Here is a 22,713-nt window from a genome sequence, read left to right on the forward strand (position 1 = left end):
GGGTATATGAGAAGACCAAGCTTTGGACCAATATAAAATTGGGGAGCTGCGTTTCTGATTTTGTTTTAAATCAGTGCTCTCAAAGGTGCCAAAGTGATGCCAAGTTTGTAGCTCGGTAGCAGCCCCTGGTGCCCAACAAAAGCAAATGCAGAACTCTAGAGAATATAATAGAGAACTTGGAAAAGAATACATGGTTTCTGAAGATTGCTTTTCCTCCTTTAAATTACTTAACCCCATTACATGTCTCTATTGAGGAAGAAAAGCTCAATTGATGCAAACACCTTTTAAAGAAGAAATACCACCTTTATGTATATCCTTTTCTGACATCTGCATTACTTTTTGAAAACCCCCAATCTAAAAATTATAGAAAATTGACCGTACCTTTTGTTTCTGTAGGCAGAAATCATTTAAATTGCTTGACCAATTTAACTACTCTATTTAGTATTATAAATAATAGAATTCAGTGGTGATAATATACAGCATTTACTGAACACCTACTATATTCTAGCAGTTTACTACTCTAAGCACTTTATAGATAAGTCTCATCTAATCCTTATAGGTAGGTAACTTCATTATCCCCATTGTACAGTTAAGAAAATTGAAGCATCCACAGAGTTATTAAATAACTTGTTCAACATCCCACTTTAAAGGACAGATTCAAACCTAGGTGGCCTGACACGAGCCTTAACCATTACGTTCTACTGCTGCTTATGGAGACTGTTTGTTGTTATTGGGGAATTTTTAAAGGAAACGTAAAAAAATGTTTACATTTCAAAGTATTCCTATTCTCTTTATGAACTACAAATATGTTCCCTGATCCTTTTTTTCTCTCAGCTTAAATGTTTTCCAGCCATGCCTACTTCCAAAGAAATAATATGAAGACAAGGAGAAAAAATTATTGGATTTCTTAAAAGTTGTCACATAGCCATTATAAATATAAATCACAGGGTAAAATAAATTTTGGAAATTCAAACTTTATGACAGTTTAAAGGAATAAATTTTTCTGTCTACCTTAAAAACAAATCCTTCAATTATTTTCCCTCATTTCAAAAGACGGCAGTTACAGAAAGCTGCATGTTAACTGTATACATAGACGGTGTCACATGAAAATATGCATGAGATATAAAATACGTATTCTTCTTCTTGAGATGGTTTTATCTTGGCTTCTGGTTATTCTTTAATGAAACTGGGTGGGAACGTTGAAAAACATGACATTCTAATTCATCATTGGTCTTGTACCTGAGAGGCAACATGTTAGATACTGGCAGGGCAATAAACAAGAAAGAAAACAGAATGGCTGCTATGCATATTTTTGTAATATCAAAACCTTAGACTGTACCAGAACCATAGAATTTATAAGGACTGAACTAAATGCACAAATACATACATTTATTCTCTCCCAATTAAACGCTTTCAGTTCCTGCACTATGTACAGATCTTTGAGCCCTTCTGAATTTCTTATGGAAAGGAGAAAATTATATTTACTGAATTCAACAAAACCCTCAGGGCAGGCAAGATGAAAGGAATTAAATTTCTTAATTCTTCACAACAGTTAAAGTGTAGGTATTAATAAAATATGTTTTTATAGATCATTGTTTATAAGACTATATGTTATAAATGTCTGTTTTGTGCCCCAATGTTTCTATAGAATTTCTAGGAATTCTATTTAACAGTCCTGGTCCCATAGAAAATTTTTTCATCCTTAGCATTCTTTAAGAAGAGGTGTTTCTTCTTTACTGAAATATTCTTTGTTTTTATTGTCAGTGAAAAAAAAAAATCTTGTTCTGGTTTGAACGACATCTAAGAGACACAGAAACGCAATGGGGAATGCACAAAAAATGTCAGTGTTTGGTAAAGTCGGTTCGTTTCAGCAGTAAATAAGGAAAACATTATATTTTACATATGAAGCTGAGGCAGGAGAATCACTTGAACCTGGGAGTCAGAGGTTGCAGTGAGCCAAGATCACCACTGCACCCAGTCTGGTGACAGAACAAGACCCCGTCTCAAAAAAAAAAAAAAAAAAAAAAGACTATTTTTCAATTTAACAATAAAAGCATACTGAGAAATGCATCTTAAAAGTCAAAAAGGACAATTTTACTTAGCCACTTCCTAATCAAATATAGCTTCACACGACTATAAAGAAGGTAAAACATGCATGGGTTATTTGGCTCCTTCTCCCTAGTCAGAATTTAAATAGTCCAGAAATTCTCAAACCACAGATCTGATATATATATGATGTGTGCGAGAGCATGCTTACATGCACATATTTCTCATCAGACTGCATGGGACTAGGAATACTCGCAGGAGTAGCTGACACAGGCAAGCTTGGTTGGCGTGTAAGGTCTGGTTATTTCCCTCCCATTATTACGAAGTTTGCTCTGTTCTTAACGGGTAATTTCTTAACAACTTACACAATATCCAATATATGCCATTTTTAAAAAATTTAAGCCAATACAGAAGAAAGATATACTATCTAAAATGCAGCAAAGTTAATTTCTATTTTCCATATTAATCAGGGAAACAAATATGATATAGCATGAAACAATAATTTGCAGTCCTTGAGGTGTTAAATATTGGTTCAGTGGACTACACAATGAACTGATCCAGTACACCATTTTATGAGTTGAATTGTGTCCCCCAGCCCCAGATTCATATGTTGAAGTCCAAACCCCCAGTATCTCAGATGGTGACTTTATTGGGAAATATGATCATTGTAGATATAATTAGTTAGGACGTGGTCATCCTGGAGTAGGGGTAGACCCTTCATCCAGTATGACTGGTGTCCTTATAAAAAGAAGAAATTGGAACCCAGATGTGCACACAGGGAAAATACCATGTGAAGACTGCAATTATGCTGCCATGGGCCAAAAAGCTACCAGAACCGAAGAGAGAAGCCTGAAATAGATCCTTCCATAGTGCCTCCAGAGGGAGCTGGCCCTGCCAACGCCTTGATATAGGACTTTAACCTCCTGAATGTAAGACAATAAATATCTATGATTGAAGCCACTCAGTTTGTGGTGTTTAGTTATGGCAGCCCTAAGAAATTATTACATATCATTTGGACCACATTCTCCTTGACTGTACACTGCCTAGCTTAGTGCCTGATGGTTAGTATGCTCTAAATAAATGTTTCTAATAATGCAGGAAATATAAGACCTGCAGTGAGTTTCTCCTCTCACTGACAAATATTGGAGTTCCTCAGACAACTGCTTTAGGTACTCGTGTTTCTAATTGCTACACTGTCTTCCTAGAACATTTTATTCAGTTATTTTATGTCATTGAGTATCACTTAACAAATCATTATTGTAGTACTCTATATAGTTGCTCAGAGTTGGGGGAGACACATCTTCTCCACCCTCCATGTTGCCTTGAATGTCTAGGAGAGTACTGAATTTGCATTCCACCGTCTCTTTTACTCACTCTGCCCAGAAGAGGTGCAGGGATTTATCTGAGAGATACAACTTGGAAGACGAACCTGGACCTTCTTGGCTCAGTTCCCCTTTTCTTCCCCTAAACATTCTACTTTGCCCTTCTGGTAACAGATTCTACCCCTACATGGAAGCCCTGCCCTGGTTCCACACTGCCAATGAAGAAATTGGTCCTCTGGGTTTTGCCAGAAGCCCTTGATTCTCACATTAAACCGTATCCCTAGGTGAGCCTTTGTGAGTAATAAATATGGGAATGTTATGGATCTTTATTTGCCTTATTCATTTTTTTGTCTTATTTTGTTAAGATGGGAGAGGTAGGTGCTACTTACTGCTTCCCTCTCAGCTTAGTTCACAGCAGCCTGATAAAAAGGTCTATAATCTCCCCCATTAAGGTCTTGTCAAGTATCTTACACACTATAGATATTAAATTCATGTTTGCTACTATAATGCTTGATTAATTAAGAATAAAGAAATGAATGAATAAACAGATAAACTGGGAGAACTTTGTCCAGTAATCTCTGATGCATCAACAAATATGATTGTAGATTTCTCCAAAGACTAGATCCTTTTTTAAGAGATGTCCTACATTTCTCTTGAGAATTTAATGGTATTACACAGTGGAAGGAAAGTTCATTTGTCCATAGCCAAGCTTCTTGAATGACTTCTCTATTAGGATAATTCTGTATTTTCTTTTCATTCATTTTTGAACCTATTCCAATCTGGCTTCACCAACCACTCCACCGTAAATACTGCTGTAACTGGCAGCCAATGTCACCAGTGATCTGCACATCATTCGGTTCTATAGATTTTATGTCCTTGTCTTGCTGGACTGTGCAGAAGCTTTGGCCACAGTTAAGTGTCTTGTCTTCAACACCCTTTGCTTGGCTTTTGCAACATGAAGTTTTTTTAATTTTCTTATTGCTTCCATGGCTGCCCTTTCCTCTTCTCTTTTACCAGTCCATTGTTTCAGTGACTTAAATGTTGAAGTTCATCAGACAGCTGCTCCAGATTCTTGTTTCCACTTCTCACCCTGTCTCTTGGCAATTTCATTTACTCATGGCTAAAATTATAGTACCATCTAGCCATACGCTGTTTTCTTTCAGGTTTATTCTTTTTTCCATCTAAGAATTCTCTGACTTGACGTCTCCATGAACCTCTAACTCAGTGTGCCCAAAACCACATGTATAGCCTACCCCTACCCCACAGAATCCTACTCCCCCTTCCCTGTTTCCAATCTCAGTGAAAAGCCTTGCCACCCACCATGGCAGGTTGTAAAATCTACCCTCTAAATATTTTTTCATCCACTTCTTTCCATCTCCGTGCCACCATCATTACTTTTTGAGAGCACAAAAATAACTTTCCACTGCTCTATAAACATCTACTCTTGCCACCCTCAAATCCCCAGAATAGTTAAGGAGATCTTTCTGGGAAATGAAAATCTAATTTTGTCATCTGCTTCAGTAGAACATAGCAGTATCTTTGCTCTCAGGACACACTTCCAAATCCTGAGCATGCCTGATAGGGCCTCACTTAATCCAGCCCTCATTTATTTATTTATCCCTTACCTTCTTCTGAAAGAACCCTCAGATGTTATAGCACATTGAAAAAGAGGTTTTCCCTGACTCTTTATATGAGATTAGATGAATATACATACAGAAGATCCCATATACATAAGATTCCCTTAGGCAGCACTCATCACACTTAAAATTATTGTATAAAGACTACGCATCTTGACATATTTGGAGTTCCATGAGAGAAAGGATCAATGTATCTCTTGTTCACTCTTCTGTCCTCAGTGCCTGGCACTAGTTGAGTGCATAATAAATATTGATTAACCGAATGTTGAATAACTGAACATGTTCAGAGCATGACCTTGCATTTGAACTTTTCAGTGCAACATGACATTTTGTATGTTCCATGTGTGTACCACAGTATGTATAATTACATGTTGGAATATGCCACAGAAAAGAGACTCTGAAGTTAGCAATGGTACCTATTTTTACTGCTTTTATCCTACAAAACTTACAAAGATCAAATCTTTATAAGGAATCAGCTAGGAGACTCTATCATTAAGGGCCATATTATATTCATAATTTCCTTTTTAAGGGCAACACAGTGACAACTTGTAAAGTATTCTTGTGTTTTTCTAATAGATACTTTATTTCTATTAGATATTAGATAAGTATTTCTAATAGATACTTTAATATTGCTCTCCTAGATTGATGCAGAGAGGGGAAAAATCGGCCCATGCAAATAATAGTGACAGCAAGATGATATTCTAATTTACTCATTTAAAAAATCTATTAATTTTGAAGTTATAAAAATAACAGATACCCAATGAAGGCAAAAATATGTAAAAGAAACTTCTTCCACCCCCATCCAAATTTACTATCCTGAGGTAATCAAAGTTGACAATCTGTTGTACATCCTTACAGTCTGTTTTCATGCTTATATAGAGATATAACTATATATCACTTAGAGACCTTAATATTTGCTTATTTAGAAAAATAGGATTAATACTATACATTTCTCTGCAGCTTAGATTACTATTTAAATAACAATTATAAGCACCTTTCAAGGTCAATAGATATTCATTGATTTTAAACTACATAGTTTTCCATGGTAATGACAAACACTATTTATTTAATTATATTCTCATTGATAGGCATTTATATCATTTCCAGGGTTTTACTACTACAAACAATATTGCAAAAAATAGTATTATATAGGCATCATTATATAATACTGCCTTTATTTCTAGAGGATATGTTCTCAAAGTAGGATAACTGAAAGTCTGTGTATTTGTATTTTTTTATTTTAATAGGCATTATGTTCCCAAACAATTGCAGAATTTTATATTTCCAAGATGGCCACCTTATCCTCACATTGCCTCTCGCTACCTTTCAGCCCCTCTGAATCTCAGTAGTGCTCTCCTTCTAGTTTCTGAGTTAAGGAACTTCTCCTTCTTCGTATTTACCCTAACGATATTTCTTTCTCTTGATGGTACCTGCTCTACTCTTCCCCAACAAATAAGACTCACGGTTTGTCCTTGACACCAGAAAAACTAAATGTGGGGTAAATGAATCCATGAATAGCTCAGTAAACATACACATTAGGAGATATTTCAAAAATATCCCCATTATACAATTAAGCCTACACCTTGACCAAATTATCTTTATTTAAATTGACCTTTAAAATTATCTCATATACTCACTCTCTGAAGTGCCTACTGATGAGAGCTTTAGAATGTCTCTATTTTCCTACCTTTTCTCCACTTCCTAGAACCTGAGCTTTCCTAAGATAAAGTCTAAAACCCATGGTCTTACTAGGTCTTCATGTATTTTTCTTCTTTCCAGAATCTGTCTTTAACACATATTACAAATTTTCAGAAATGTGATCGTCTTCCATTTATATTTAACTATATTATCCAGAATTTATTTCTTCCATATTAGTTCATCCTCACACTGCTATGAAGAAATACCTGAGACTGGGTAATTTATAAAGGAAAGAGGTTTAATTGACCTACAGTTCCACATGGCTGGGGAGGCCTCAGGAAACTTACAGTCATGGTGGAAGGCAAAGGGGAAGCAGGCACCTTGTTCACAGGATGTATACTTATGAGGTCAATCATAACGGCCCACCTTATTTCACTTATTCATATGATGCAAGAAATACCCAAGTACTTCTGAGATGATGAGGAGGGTGGGGAGGGGAAGGAGGAGAGAAGAATGAGGGAGGAGAGGAGAGGACAGGGGAGGGTGGGAGAATGAGAGAGGAGGGGAGGGAGAGGAGTGGGAGGGGAAGGAGGGAGAGGAGGGGGAGGAGGCAGAGGGGGAGGGGGAGGAGGGGGAGGGGGAGGAGGAGGGGAGGGGGAAGGGGAGGGGAGGAGGGGGTGGGGGAGGGGGAGGGGAGGAGGGGGTGGGGGGAGGAGGAGGGGGAGGAGGGGGAGGGGGAGGAGGGGGAGGCGGAGGGGGAGGGGGAGATGGAGTGAGTGCAAGCAGGGGAAGTGCCAGACACTTATAAAACCATCAGATCTCGTGAGACTTACTCACTACCACAAGAACAGGATGGGGGAAGCCTTCCCCATGATCCAATTACCTCCACCTGGTTCTGCCCTTGACATGTGGGGATTACAATTCAAGATGAGATTTTGGATGGGGACACAGCCAAACCATATCATCTTCCTACGTTTTATTTTCTCCCCATATCTTGAGATCTCTGCTCTGATTCAATCATCATGATATGGTTAGAGTAATTTTTCAAATTTTGCCCTCAGATAAGATACTTGGAGAGTATACATTCAGAGCTTTTGCATGTTCAAAAGTGACTATTTTTTCCCAGATAGATGAATATCTTGGTAGAGTTAAGTTCTTGGATTACTATACCTTTTTTTTTCTCAGGTTACTATAGATGTTACCCTCTCTTTGCGCTTAGAGTATTACAGATAAAAGGTCTGATGCTCTTTTGTTCCTCTTTTCTTTGTAAGTAATCACATCTGTTCAGTATGGAAGCTGCTAAATTTGCCTTTTAACATTGTAGTTTGGAAATTTCTACTAGATGTATCCAGGTGTCTGCATGTTTCCTTAATCTGGCCTCAGATTCAGTGAACTATTTCAATCTACAGACTGGTGTTTCTTCATCTTAGATAAATTTTCTTCTACTGTTTATCGACTTATTTCTTCCTTGTGCATTCCTTCTTCTCATTCTGGAACTCATACTGTTTATACGTTGGGGATCTTGGGTCTGTCCTCCAAGCCTGTTACCACTTCTGTTAAGGTAGTTTTTGCTCTGTTGTACAGTAGCTCCCCTTAGCTACAAGGGATGTGCTCCAATACCCCCAGTGGATGCCTGAAACCTCAGATGGTACCAAATCCTATATATACTATACAAAAAAACTATGATAAAATTTAATTTATAAATCAGATGCAGTAAGAGATTAAGAACAACAAATAATAAGATAGAATAATCATAACAATATACTATTATGAAAGTTATGTGAAGGTGGTCTTTCTCTATCTTACTGTACTGTAATCATCTATTTTTGCACCATGGTTGACCATGGGTAACTGAAACTATGGAAGAGCTGTGTTCCTTGTTGGCAGAGCTGTGTTCCTTTCTGGATTCTCCAGGAAATAATCCATTTCCTTGCCTTTTAAAGATTCTAGAGGCCACTAATATTTCTTGGCTTATGGTCATTTTCTGTTTTCTAAGCCAGCAACATTGCATCTCTTTGGCCATGATTTAATAGTCAATTCTCCCTCTTACCCTTCTTTTCTGCTGACTTTTTTCACTTTTAAGGACTCTTGTGATTACATTTAATCATAATCATCCAGTTGAGGCCATCTGGATAATCAAAGATAATCTCCCCCTCTCAGGGTTCTTAGTCACATCTGCAGATCATCTTTTGCCATGTAAGGTAATATTCACATATTCTAGACATTAGGATATGAATATCTTCAGGGGCCCATTATTCTGCTCACCATACCTGTATTATGAAATGGTCCTTACATTACATCCTTTAAACCTCCACTTCTGTAAACAGCAATAATTAGCTGAAAGATAGATGACAATGATGAGTGAAAGGAGAGCTCAAATAGGCCTAGTGATCATTATGCTTTTTCAGAAACGTTTCCTGTTAGCCTTCATAGAAGTTATTCATGACATTTAATCCCTGGTACAGCATTCTCCATACTCAGCCCAGAGTTACCATGGTTGGAGTGACTAACCACGTGCTCTTGTTCTCTTATAGAATCCAGTGAACATGAAGACAAAAGTGCAGGTGCCTCAGGGGAGATGCCCTCCCAGCCTTATCCTGCACCAGTGTACAGTCAGCCTGAGGAGCTGAAGGAGCAGATGGATGACACAAAGCCAACTAAACCTGAAGACAATGAGGAACCAGACCCATTGCCTGATAACTGGGAAATGGCCTATACAGAGAAGGGCGAAGTCTACTTCATTGAGTGAGTTTCACACATTTCTTTCAACAGTACCAAAAAGGTCATAGTGGGATATAAATGATGTAGCAAGTTAGACGTGGAAAAAAAAAAAAAGAAAGAAAACATGAAATTCTGGTAACAGCTTTTTTATTTGTGAGAGAATAGTGGGATAGTGCCTTAATACAGTTAAGCGTCCTAGAATACAGATATAAATCAAATAATGGATTAAATAATAGCACCCTACAATCTCTTATAATTATGACTAAAAAAGACAAATCTCCATGTGATGTTATTATTGAATTAGGAATAGTCTAGATATCATGAGAAAGCGCTTACTCAGCTCCTCCTAAGACCCCCATCTTGTCAAAATGAAATTTTTTTCCTATTATCTAAGCTAGTTGCAGGAATATTCACCATCAAGTCCAGGAATTTAATAAAATGCAACTATTTAAAGTAATAGGTCACAAACGAAAAAATATTGATGTTTGTTTGGTTGGTTGGTTGGTTGTCTTTGAGACAAGGTCTCACTCTGTCACCCAGGCTAGAATGCGGTGGCACAATCACGGCTCACAGCAGCCTCGACCTCCAAGGCTTAAGCAGTCCTCCCGCCTCAGTCTCCTGAGTAGCTGGGGCCACAGGTGCATACCACCATGCCTGGCTAATTTTTGTATTTTTAGTAGAGGTGGGGCTTTGCCTTGTTGCCAAGACTGGTCTCAAACTCCTGGGCTCAGGTGATCGCCCACACTGGCCTCACAAAGTGCTGGGATTACAGGGGTGAGCAACTGTGCCCAGCCAAAAAAATGTTTTTAGCATTTGACCCCAGTGTCAGATGTCAGTAAAATAATTTGGCTTTGTATAGTTCATTATGCTTCCTTTTACTATATTCCATTATATTAGTAGCTTACAATTTTTATGACTTGCTAAGGAAACTGTAGTGCAAATCCTGAACTTCTTGGTAATACTCAACCTAATGTTTCTTTTAGGACATTTTTAAAAAATATAATTTTTGTATACATCTTATTAATAATGTCAGGCTTTTCTTTTCTTTAGCTTCTAGGATTAAAACAACTTTTTAAAAATTCCAAAATAGAAAATCTTCACACAAAATTAAATTGTTGATTTGCACAAACAACCAAAATGTTCATTAGTAAGAGTAAAAACTGAAACTAATGTGAATGAACAACCCTTATCCTCTCAAAGTTGTATAAGCCTCAAAGAGAGAAAATAATAGAAACTGAAGTTTTTAGTGTTGACAGTGGATAAAAATATGAAAACTCTGATTATTTAAGAAATACATTAAAACTGGATTTTCTTTCCCAACCTGGAGTGATTTATAACTTAGATCTCTATAGGCAGAATTCAGTTGTGAAATTGAAATGTTACCACATACCAATATTTAATTCTCACGTGAAGTTGGAGACTCTGAGTCATGCGACCAAGGGACTACATAATCAGGTAATTACTCAGTGCTCTGCTTGACTCCAACATGGATGAGAAACACAATGTTTTGCAGAAAATGAATCAATAGCATTCACCTTTCAGCAAATGTTCTAATTTTAAAAGGAATAAGAGTCTCTTACATTATTTCTTATTGCTGTAATCAATGACCAAGGCATCTTTTATCAATTAATTGGAAAATAGAAAGAATGTTTAAAAAAGTGACCTATTAAAAATAATCATATCTAGAAACATAATTTTGATATTGATAAAGACAGCATGACATCATTGCAGACCAGAAGTCAAAATACACATCTTAGATATGAGATCGCAAATAGATGTTCAGAACAATTGATGTTCGGAATAAGGAAACTGAGGACATACATAGTTTTATTATATAAGACAAGGGGAGTAAGGCTATATGAAAATAATAAAAGGAAAGCAGCATGACAAGTTGATTAAAGACTATTTTCTTACAATGTTTCCAATAATGCAATAATAAAAACCTTTTTGTGTGTGTGATTATAAAGTAAACTTTCCTCTTTTAACTACATCAGGTTTTGAGGTTGTGAAGAAAAACAACTTCAAAAGACAGAACTTACGTTTCAGGTATATAGTAAGTAGTGAGGCTGGCTCAGGGCTTGAGAGAATCTAGCAAAATGATTCTATGACTCGTCAGTCAGCCAGTGTTGGCATTCAAACATGTGTAAGATTTTGTCCTTGCTTTCAAACTTGTTGGCAAGATGGGGAAGAGAGACAAATAGTTATAAACACTTGGTCAACAATTTCTGAATTTTGTGATACTATTCAGGGAAGCCAAAGCTTACAATAGATTTAAGATATAAAAGGGGCACCGCAGAGAAGGTGAGATAACATAGACTGGAGAAGTTAACAATGGCTAGATAGAGCATTCCAGGTATGGGAGCTGTCATTACAAAGACGAAGTCCCTAGGTGTATTAGGAATGGTGAGGAAACCCCTGACCCTACTAGAGAAGTATGTATTAGTTGGTAAATCCCAGGAAATAACTGTTTAGTTTTCGTTTCACTGGATCATTAGTGCTTTTGAAAGGCAAGCAAAGGAGTGGCATTTTGTTGTTGTTGTTGTTGTTGTTGATGTTGTTGTTGTTGTTGTTGTTTGAGTTTGTTGTTTTTTAATCTTCCTAATGTTGGAGGGAAGGACTGGTGGACAGTATTAGGAGCAGAAATGGATGGAGGTGGAAAATTAAAACAAAATGGAGGAAACAATTTCATCTGTGGCGAAAGAGCTGATGCTGAGGGAGACTAAGGTGAAAGAAGGAGCCTGGAGTCATGGTGGAAGTGACTGTGTCTGGAAGGTGATTAACAGAGGAGGCAGGATCGAGGTAGTCTACGACGCCTGCTAAGGTTCCTCCATAGACTGGAGGCATCCCCGCCCGCCTGCTCCCCAACACCCTCCACCTTACCCCCAGTTTGTGATTCATCTGTCTTTCATAAAGGTTACCTTCGAACCTCAAGATTCGGTGTGATGAACGCAGGTATCACAGAGCGGGCAGTGGATCAGCGTCTTTTTGTCTGGTCCTTCATGTCCATACCATCACCACCAACAACGTTGCAGTTTCCTCTCTCTCTGCCTATGGTTTACTGTGCTTTACTTTTTCTTTAGTATTCACTGATTTTCTCCTGTCTGTTTTCACTCTTTGCCCTGGAATGTTCCTTCCTTTCCTAATTACATTTAAATCAACATTCCCACCCATTGTCATTGATCTGTGAGTACCTTTGCTTCTATGACAAAGAATTCTTATGTAACTAACAAACTCTATACTATGAAAGGCCCTTAGAAGCAGATCTTGTAGAATACGAGACAGTGATTGGGGAGGGAGCATGGTTGAGCAATAAGACATGTCTTAAGGACAAAGCCACCATGTGTCTCAGAGGTAGTCCTGAAGTAGTTATGTACCAGGAAGCATGATAGAAAGGGAAAGTAGAAATATGTTCACATTGTGGGATGGCTCAGTTAAGCTACTTAACATATGCATTACCTCACATACTTGTCGTTTTTCGTGTTGAGAACACTTAAAATCTACTCTCAGCCATTTTCAAAAGTATAGTACATGTGATTTTTGTTTATCAATTAAGTAAATAAATAAATAAAAAGTTTTTTTAACGGAAAGGTAGAATACCGTAAGAGGAAGGTAAACCAGAGGGAAAAGAAAGGAGAAGAAAAATGAGAGAGATTTGTGAGGGAAGAAGTGCTGACATCAGTAAAAACTTTTCTCTTGTACAGATATTGTGAGAGCTGCTTAGAGTAATGAAAGTCTCCTCTGGCAGGTCCCACCCTTTAATTAGACTTTGCTGAAGTCCGTATCCTGTGAAATGAAGATCATGACAAAACAGAAAATAAGTGAAACAAAGGAGAATGATTCTTTGGTCCTGTGTATAAGATAGATAGATAGATAGATAGATAGATAGATAGATAGATAGATAGATAGATAGATAGATAGATAGATAGAATAGTTATTTCTAAATAGAATAAAGGAACTCTACACTGAAACATTAGATATGTAGTTTTAAAAGACGTGTATTAAACAGTATAGGTTTTGAATTAAGGTAACAAGCAATTCCATTTACTTGTCTTTTTTTATGCAATAATATTTTGAAATATTTATTGGTTTATGTGATATTGCAAAATAGTTATGTGGCTGAGTCCTTTAGAAGTTGTGAATTTAAGAGGTGAAGTTTTAGAGGTTCTGCATTTAAGAGGGAAAGGTTTTTTCTGCCCTCAGCAACCCTGGTAAACTAGCAGAACAACTATGTTTCCCACACTACTCAAACTGCTTCTTTTGATGAATGATAAAAGCAGATTTCTTCTATCCTATAGAATGACATTTAATTGGAAAAGGAGAATTGCTGAGAAAACATTTTTCTGCAGCATAATTTTAAATTTCAAGTGAACACACTCTTCCAAACATGCTTTAAAATAGTAATAATGTCTTATGTTTCATAATTTTCAGGAGACTTTTAAATGTATAATACTGTGTAAAACCAGTAATCTCTTTGACTCATCATCTTCATTAACATTATCTTTGAAATAGGCAGTATATTAATTGTAAATTCAAATGAGAATATGTGAATTCAAATGAGTTATTACATATCAAGGACCCACCTTTTTAAGGATGTATTCGGGTTACCTTAACAACAATAGTTCATCTGTTAAGCGTTTTTACTCCATTCACTTAATCCTCACTTTATGAAACTGAGACTTTTAGAAGTAACTACTTGCCAAAAAGTCAGACATAGCCAGGGCTCTTTGATTCTGTTTATTCAACAGAGGTTTATTGGTCATGTATTATGTCCTGGGAATCATTCTAAACCCTGAGAATACAGTAGTCAAAAAAACTGACAAGATTCAGACTTGCACGGGATGTAGACTGTCTCCATGGTCCTTGTTCTTAACCAATTTGCTGTGATGCCTACTTCACATCATCACCACCCTATAAAGTGTCTGGTTTATCCACATTTCATAGACGAGACTTTGAGGCATCCTTGGACAAATTAACATTCCCAAGATCACATAGCTCTTTCACTCTACAAAGTCATTCCCATTATCTCATACTACCTCCGATAGAAACAAACATTGGCTGAGAAAAAAGTAAACTTTTATATTACAAATAGTATTTGTTTTATAAGTTTCTTGGCCAGCAATTCACTACTCCAGAGTCTAAATGTTCCATAAAAGAAGAGCTGCCACAGGGTTAATCTGGATTGACATGCTTTGGGAATCCCATTAAATTACTTCTTTGTTTGGGATTCAGTTTAGTTAGTGACACAAAAGAGACTGCTATTGCTTTGGCAAAAAACAAAAAGACAACAAGAACCTATTTGTTTACTGCCATCTTCCCGAATGGCAGTGAACACTGTGTCATCTTAAATAACAGATTTTTAAATGCAGGCTTTTGAAACTGAAAATCACATCTGTGAAAAATGTCATGGCTGTGTATGGTTTACAAATATTTGTCAGGGCTGAATTTGCTTTTAAATTCTAAACAAACACACAATTAGTTTATGTTTCTTTTTGTGTTCCTATTTCTGTATCTCCTTAAGTTTTAATTAAATTACCAATTACCATTTCCAAAAAACGTTAAACAACATTTATTAAAGAAAAGATAAAATACTTTGGAAATTTATTGGAGAGAAATATAAAATCAAATTTTTGGTATGCAGCAACACCAGAAATATACTTTCTCATTCTATACTTGACATATCGTACTAGTCACAAAATCTGGTCTAGGTTTACTGTCAATCGTATTACAAAGACAGGAGATACATTGAATATTTTTTCATATATTTTTTTTCTTGTGCCTGCACAAGATTCTGGTGTAATTTCCAGACAGAAAATAAATGTTTTAGACAAAACAGTGTGCAATACACATCCACAATATCCAAAACAATATTTGTAATCAAACTTCTTTAAAAATATTTTCTAAACACATGAAAGATAAAATGACTAATGCAAATATTCATATGCTTAAGAGAAATTGTAGGAATATTATTTAGGAAACAACCACTAAAGAACTCATTGACAGTAGCTTTATTTGTGTATTACCTATGTATAGATAGAAAAACATAGTGAAACTTTGGGTGAATGGAGTCTTGAAGGAACAAGTTTCCATTGTTTATCACCAATTAGATATATCCAATCATTGCCTTTAGTAATTATTTTGAAATGATGATATAGAAGGAAGAGAAAGTCTTTTAGAAAATGTTACAATCATGCTGAGGATTTTATTGACTATGGTGTAAAATCTACTCAATTTATATACCTTTAAAAATTAATGTTTTTCAGCAAACTAACACATGAACAGAAAACCAAACACCGCATGTTCTCACTCATAAGCAGGAGTTGAACAATGAGAACACATGGACACAGGGAGGGGAGCATCACACACCAGGGCCTGTTGGGGGATAGGGGCCTAGGGGAGGGATAGCATTGGGAAAAATACCTAATGTGGATGAGAGCTTGGTGGGTGCAGCAAACCACCATGGCATGTGTATACCTATGCAACAAACCTGCACATTCTGCACGTGTACCCGAGAACTTATAATAATAATAAAAGTGTTTTTTAAACCTAAAGTCAATTCATCAATCTGTTACTACTGTCTCTGAACCTATATCACTACTACTATTGAAACCTTATCATCCACAGACATTTTGAGTTGCTGTTGACTCCAGAATATTTACCTGAACCTTGTTTATCTTCTTCAGAAGATTGTTTTATACAATCAAATGTCATTGGCTTTAATCTCTTGTTATTCTTATGGCATAGTATTTCCTGGGGGCGGGGGGGGGCTGGGAAATACCATTTAACTATCAGTTTAAGATTGAGATTCAGAATTGGCTATTTGGAGGACTTATTAATCATTGTTTTAAGTCTGTTTCTAGTTTTAGAGAAAACGGAGCAAAGGAAAGGAATGTGTTTAATAATAAAAGTTTTTCATTTCACTAAGAAAATTTCAGTTGATGAAATTGAATTTTTCCAATAGTTGTACAGCAGTGAAAACATTTTGCTCTGGTAATATTAAAGAACGAAAGAAAAGAAGAAAAGAAAACAGAAAGAAATTAGAAAGGAATGGAGAACATGTTTTAATATTAGGTTTGAATTAGGTTACCCTTGAAGATCTAGTTATGTATATACCTAAGAAATGGAAAAAAGGTTTGTACCCTGACTGGGCAAACACTAGAGTGAATGAAAAACTGGAACAGAAGAATAGAATATGGCATGATCTATAAGAAAATTTTAAATTTTGCTCCTAATACATACTGCATCCATTGATAGCATTTCTTAATAACATAATTCTTTAATATAGCTTCTAAGACCAAATATTCATATGTAGATTATACGAATCAGGTTTCTAAAAAGACTTCATTTTAGAAAAATATTCAGATTTGAATGAAGAAAATTTGATTTGGAAGTGATTCAGGGCCAGGCACGGTGGTTCATGCCTGTAATCCCAGTAATTTGGAGGCCAAGGCAGGCAGATTGCTTGAGCTCAGGAATTTGACCCCATCTCTACAGAAAAATACAAAAAATTAGTCAGGTATGTGGCATGCACCTGTAGTCTAGTCCCAGCTACTTAGGAGGCTGAGGCGGGAGAATCACTTGATCCCAGGAGGTGGAGGTGGCAGTGAGCCAAGATCATGCCATTGCACTCCTGCCTGGGCAATAGAGCCAGATCCTGTCTAGAAAAGAAAAAAAAAAAAAGAATAGGAAAGAAAAAGAAAGTGATTCAAATACAGAATTTAAGTTTGTAAGGAGAAAACTTTCCAGTGGTATTATCAATGCCTCCTCAATCACAGTGCTCTCTTTTGTCTCTATGCACATGGAACTTAATATCATACTAAGTGCAAAGCATTTACACTTAAAAAGGAATTTAAGTAGTGATTAACTATCCATAAACAGTAGGTAAAGGTCTGTTTCTAAACTACTGGCAGAAGCTGGGAAGCAGACTCTTGATTACTATTCCAGGGAGTGAAATGAAGCACCTCAGTATAAAAAGCCAAGTGTGAGGTTCCGGATGCCTCTGGTTTCAGACCACTAAAAAAAAACCTTGTACCTGGAAACCAGATATATCTGGGTTTAATGTTAGCTGGCTCTTTCAGTTTCACGCACTAGCTGTTTAGCCTTGGGCAAGTTACCCACCTTCCCCCAACCTGGGATTCTCCATCTATAAAATGGAATTCATAATGCTTAGCCACAAAGGCTCATTAGCATTAAATGAGGGGACATCTGAAAGTCCTGCTGCTTTCCCTGACACAGTAGACAATCGAGAAATGACACGGGATAGTGAGAATAACTTTGCAATGGTGTGCTGCACTGTAAATAGCTTTTCTTGTTGAAATGAAGCATGTTCTATGTGAGAAGAATGTTTTCTCAGAAGATAGGATATTAACCTGCTTCTGTCAGTTTGGCAAAAGTTAAGCTTACAAATTGTACAGAAATGTCTGCTCATTGCTGATCCACCTATTGCATATTTTCAAGGCCATTCTGATATGAATTTAAACTAGAAATGCGGATTTGACTGAAATTTCACTTCTGGCTTACTCCAGTCCTCTAGACAGACCCAGTGTTTAGTTTAACATCAGAGAAGAGTTTGGGATATGCCCATATGATAAACCGTTGTTTCTGGTTTTCATCCAGGTTTTTAAATATGACAGTGACTGAACTTAAATAGCCACTGGCTTTTTCACTTGACCTCTCACTTTTCATGATCATCACATTAGCTTTATCCTAAAAATACATGAAGTAGTATATTAGTATGATTCAAAGTTCCTAAAAAATATTTGTTGCATTGTCCAGCTGGAATAAGAAAAGTTTATGTGCAAATGTAGCCTATATATGTGTATGTGTCTCTGTTAAAGAAACTTGAATTGAAATAGAAAATTATATAGCATTGGCATTTCCTTTTCCTAGTATTTATGTGACACACAGTTTGGATAGATAAAGAAAACTGATGTCATGCACCTGAATCTGCCCTAGCTAGGAACTGAAAGGAAATAACCTCCTTAAACTTGAAAGATAGTACGCAGAATGTGGAAGAATCCCTCAATTATCCCATTTTGAACACAGTTTCCTGCCTGACATTTAATTCCGTTTTCAAATGGAATTATTAAGCTTTAAAATATGTAATTTAAGGGAAGTAGAAGAGCTGGTTGGTCCGTTGTCTCCCAGTGCATTAAAAATAATCCTCTTTGCAAGGAATCTTGGAGGAGCATGCAAATTACAAGGCTGGTGAGAACCACTATTGAAAAATACTGTGCTGGATCTTCATGTGATGTTTAAGACAATTACTGGAGGTAACTGCTACCCACATTGCTTTCAGAATCATTTCTGAAGATCAGCTAAAAATGGTGTTAACTATAAGAGACTCAATCTGTCAAAATGTATTAAAGTGACACACCGTTAATGCTGGTTCAACCTAAAAAAAATCAGCCTGTAATGAAATGCTTTATATAAACTCAGGAAAGCTGGAAAATTCACAGTTCTCTACTAAATTAGCCAGTATTTGAGACCCATGGTGGTGTGCAATAGAAATGGTAATTTGACTCTCTGCAGTGGCTTAGTAATGTTCCCTTAATACTTACCCATGGATGTGTTTGCTTTTGTGAATATATCTAAGGAGCCTAGAAATGACTTTTCTCTGAAAAGAGGAAACGATTTGGAAGAAGCAGGTGAGGACAAAAGGAAGAGAAATGTATTTTCCTTGCTTACTTCCCAAGATTTCTCCCCACCTCATAGAAACATAGACATCAACGCACACACACACACACACACACACACACACACACACACACACACACACACACACACAATTTGAACGGAGGCATGTCTATAAAGGGCATTTTTAAGTGATTTCTTTTTTAAAATGAGAGCAGCAAACACTGAACCCTGTGCCCCTATCCTCACATTAGGAATAGTCAGAACCTGCATCCTCAAGCTTCAAGTCTTTAGTTCAGAAGAAAAGCTAGATTATATTGACATGCAAACGAGGGCCAGAACCAGATGAAAGTGTCTGCAATACTTTATATCCTTCTAAAACTTGATAATGAAGCACCACCAGACTTTACAAGGGTCAAATTGAGGAAAAATAAAAGCTGGCATGCTCTCCTGTTGATTTATTATTTGATCAAATTCACAGCCTTTATCCGATCAACTTATTAGAGCCCTGTTGACAGGCATTTATCATCGAAGAGCCCTTAAATGTTAAGAATGTGATGGAGAATACCTCCTTTTTATTCCATGTGAAAGTCAGAAATAAAATGGCATCTTGTTCAGGAGCAGAAACTTCATGACCCAAGGGTCATTATGTCACAGTTCTCAAATTAAAGATAGCTCTATACCTAGACAGATGGGATGGATTATCATTCAGAAAATGCTATTTGAAGAGTGATTTAACACCTCGGAATAGCTTTCTGCTACTCATCTTGACTCCATCCTCCCTCTTTCCTGGCTTGAAAGTTCCTCCATTAAGAAGGAACTTGGTTTTTACACACTTGTGATTAAATATACTGCCTGGGTGAATTGTCTAAACTTCATTGTAAGTACAGATTGGTTTATCAGATTATCTAGCTAACATTTGTGGTTATGATTGGCAACATATAGTTAAATTTCATTAAAGAAAGAGAATACATGTGAAATTTATATCATCATTATCATTTTGACCTCCTTACAACTGTAGTAAAGTATGCCTATTACCTGGCTCTGATTTCTATTTCCATCCTCTCTTCTATTCTTCCTTTCATGTTCCATTCGTTGGCCTTCTGACCGTTCCCTAGAAACACCTCACACTTTCCCACACCTGTGCCTTTGCTCATTCTTTTCCCAAACCCCTCACAAATGTCACATTCTTGATAATTTGTCCATTGGTAGATGAGATCCCTTGAGACAGCTGTACACAGTAAACATTTTAGCTCCAATGAGCAGTTATGTGAGCCATGAGTGGTTCTTGAATTGTAATGTGCATAAGAAGTACTAGGAGTGCTTGCCAGTGATGGAGATTGTGTAGCCCCACCTCAAAGATTCTTATTTGATAGTTCTTTGAGGACTCAGAATATGCATTGTTAATATGCGTTGTCCACCAGGTAATTCTAATGCAGGGTATTTCACAACCACTTTAAAAAACACTACTTTAAGAATATCTCTCCTTTACTTTTTAAATTTCTGGCAAAACTCTTACAAGAAAACATTTTTTTCAAAAATATTATTTTATCATTAATTTCTGGAAATGCCATTTCAGAAACATTAGAATGCAGGCAGTCTTATCCCCTACCTTCTGAGCTGGGTTGAAAGTATTTGGATGAAAGATAGTTTAATGTGAGTTAATAAAATTGGTATTAATCACTTATTGAGAAAATGCAGGAATCCCAAGAACATGCTATAATCTGCATCACTTTTGTACTGCCTCTGCCAGCTCTGTAATTAAAGAGTAACAAAACAACTGTTTATGAAAAGGGTAGGTTTAAGATGAAAATAATTCTTTTGCAAAACTCAGGAAACATTATCAGAGCCTGTGGACTGTGCTCTTCCAACTGGAGAATCCTGTATTTGTAATAAATTCCTTTTGCTCTGGATGAGTTCTGCATTTTCAATGAGGTTAACTTGGCAACATTCTAGTTGATTTTAATAAAAATAGCTGCTTTGAGGACAGGGAGCTGAGGTTGCCAAATTTACAGCTGCCTTGCACAATTACTCTTACACCTCCTTCAGGGCTACTTAGAACCAGTAAGCAAATTAAGTGTATCGATTGCAATTTTGTTGGACTAACCCTGCTTTTTTTTTTCTTAAGGAATAAACTTGATTCCTTTTAGTATGTGTCTGTTCAGAGTGATCTCTTTTCTTTTCAGCCATAACACAAAGACAACATCATGGCTGGATCCACGACTTGCGAAAAAGGCTAAACCTCCAGAAGAGTGCAAAGAAAATGGTAGGTTATTAAGTTTTTTATGGTGTTTCAGCAATGTGCTTTGAGAATGTTTGTGTTTCTTAAATGAGAGTCTCACCTGAAGAGGCAATAATCTAGTTGAAACAATTTTAACGATGTAATGTTTAATGCTCAGATAAGAGAGAGAATTAACTCGGCATTTCAGCAGGGCCATGTGGTTTTGCTTTTTCTCTCTGAGGAGACTGTGCTGAATATCACATCTCTGTCATCTCTGTTGGTTCTGTTTGACTCCTGGCCTGACTTTCCACCACCTACTAAGGACTTTTTGTTTGCAATACGTCGCTCTGAGGACTCTGATATTTTAATTGGAGTCAGATATGATGCATAAGAGAAACAGTTTGTGGCACTATAATATTTGATTTTGTTTTGAAAGGCTTAGCATTCTAGCAGTTATTAAGGACTCAGAAATATAAAGACATGCTTTCCTCGAATCAAGCATTTAAATAAAATAACCAGTTGCCTGAATGTCTTAGATTATCCTTAGTATTTTCCAGTTCTCAATATTCTAATATTGACCTGCTTTAAAATAGACCGTTTCCGTGCATGTGAAGAATTTTTTAAAAATAATTTTGAGGACTAGATGAATGTAAACCTTGTTTTTAAATTCGTAAATTATGTGGGTGAAGTCTGTTACTGATGATACTCTTAATTTTTTAAAATATTGAGTTTAATTTTAAAGGAGCACTTATAGTTTAGCTAAGATGATCAATAGCATACTCTCTGATGATTTATTATTTGACCACATTCACATACTTTATGTGATTAAATTATTAGAGCTCTGTTCAGAGGTTTCTGTCATTGAGGAGCTCTTAAAGGTGAAGAAAACAGCAGAGAATATTTGAACTTTAAACAAAGTTTTTAAAAAGTTAACTTTTAAAAAAGTGTCTCATTCTAAAAGGTCTTTCTTTTCAAGCATAATTCTGACTTTCTCAGATACTGTCCACATTCCTATGTTATAAGGTAACTGTTCACAGGCTAGGGACTGAGTTAAATTAAAAATTAGAGATTGTAATTTATATGAACATATATAAATGTACAAATAACCAGTTTTAGTCTATATTTAATTTTGTATTCATAGCCATATCTGTACCTTTCTGTATAATAGTACAACTGTATGCAGTTGAATCCCATAAAATTATTGTACGATCTGAACTTTTAAGCATGATTTGGTTATATTTCATTGACACCAATGAAACATGTGTTACAAAATGTGATAGTCTGAAAATTAACATGACCTGTTCTAACTGGGAGTTATGATTTACTTATGCCACAGTTGTAAAACCTTAATATATCCTAATTAAAGTGAATTTAACAATTTTGCAGTTCTGTGACATATTGAACTTCTCAGCTGTCTTGCACCTTTGAGTTGTTCTTTTTATTATAAAAAGCTATTAAAGTCAATTTTAAAATCCTGAGAGAGACGCAAGCATAACAT

General features: G+C 36.3%; 1 protein-coding gene across 13 annotated transcripts in view; it reads left to right on the forward strand.

Moving 5' to 3' along the window:
• The window catches only part of MAGI2 (membrane associated guanylate kinase, WW and PDZ domain containing 2), a 1,444,461-nt gene that overhangs the window by 950,897 nt on the left and 470,851 nt on the right, over positions 1–22,713 (forward strand). For all 13 annotated transcript variants that reach the window (XM_055347909.2, XM_031012777.3, XM_063708679.1 and 10 more), the window contains 2 exons: positions 9,178–9,388; positions 21,181–21,260. In XM_055347909.2, the coding sequence (XP_055203884.1) occupies positions 9,178–9,388; positions 21,181–21,260 (291 nt within the window). The remainder of the gene's footprint in view (positions 1–9,177; positions 9,389–21,180; positions 21,261–22,713) is intronic.

Source organism: Gorilla gorilla, chromosome 6, assembly GCF_029281585.2.
Source record: "Gorilla gorilla gorilla isolate KB3781 chromosome 6, NHGRI_mGorGor1-v2.1_pri, whole genome shotgun sequence".
Taxonomy (NCBI): Eukaryota; Metazoa; Chordata; class Mammalia; order Primates; family Hominidae; genus Gorilla; species Gorilla gorilla.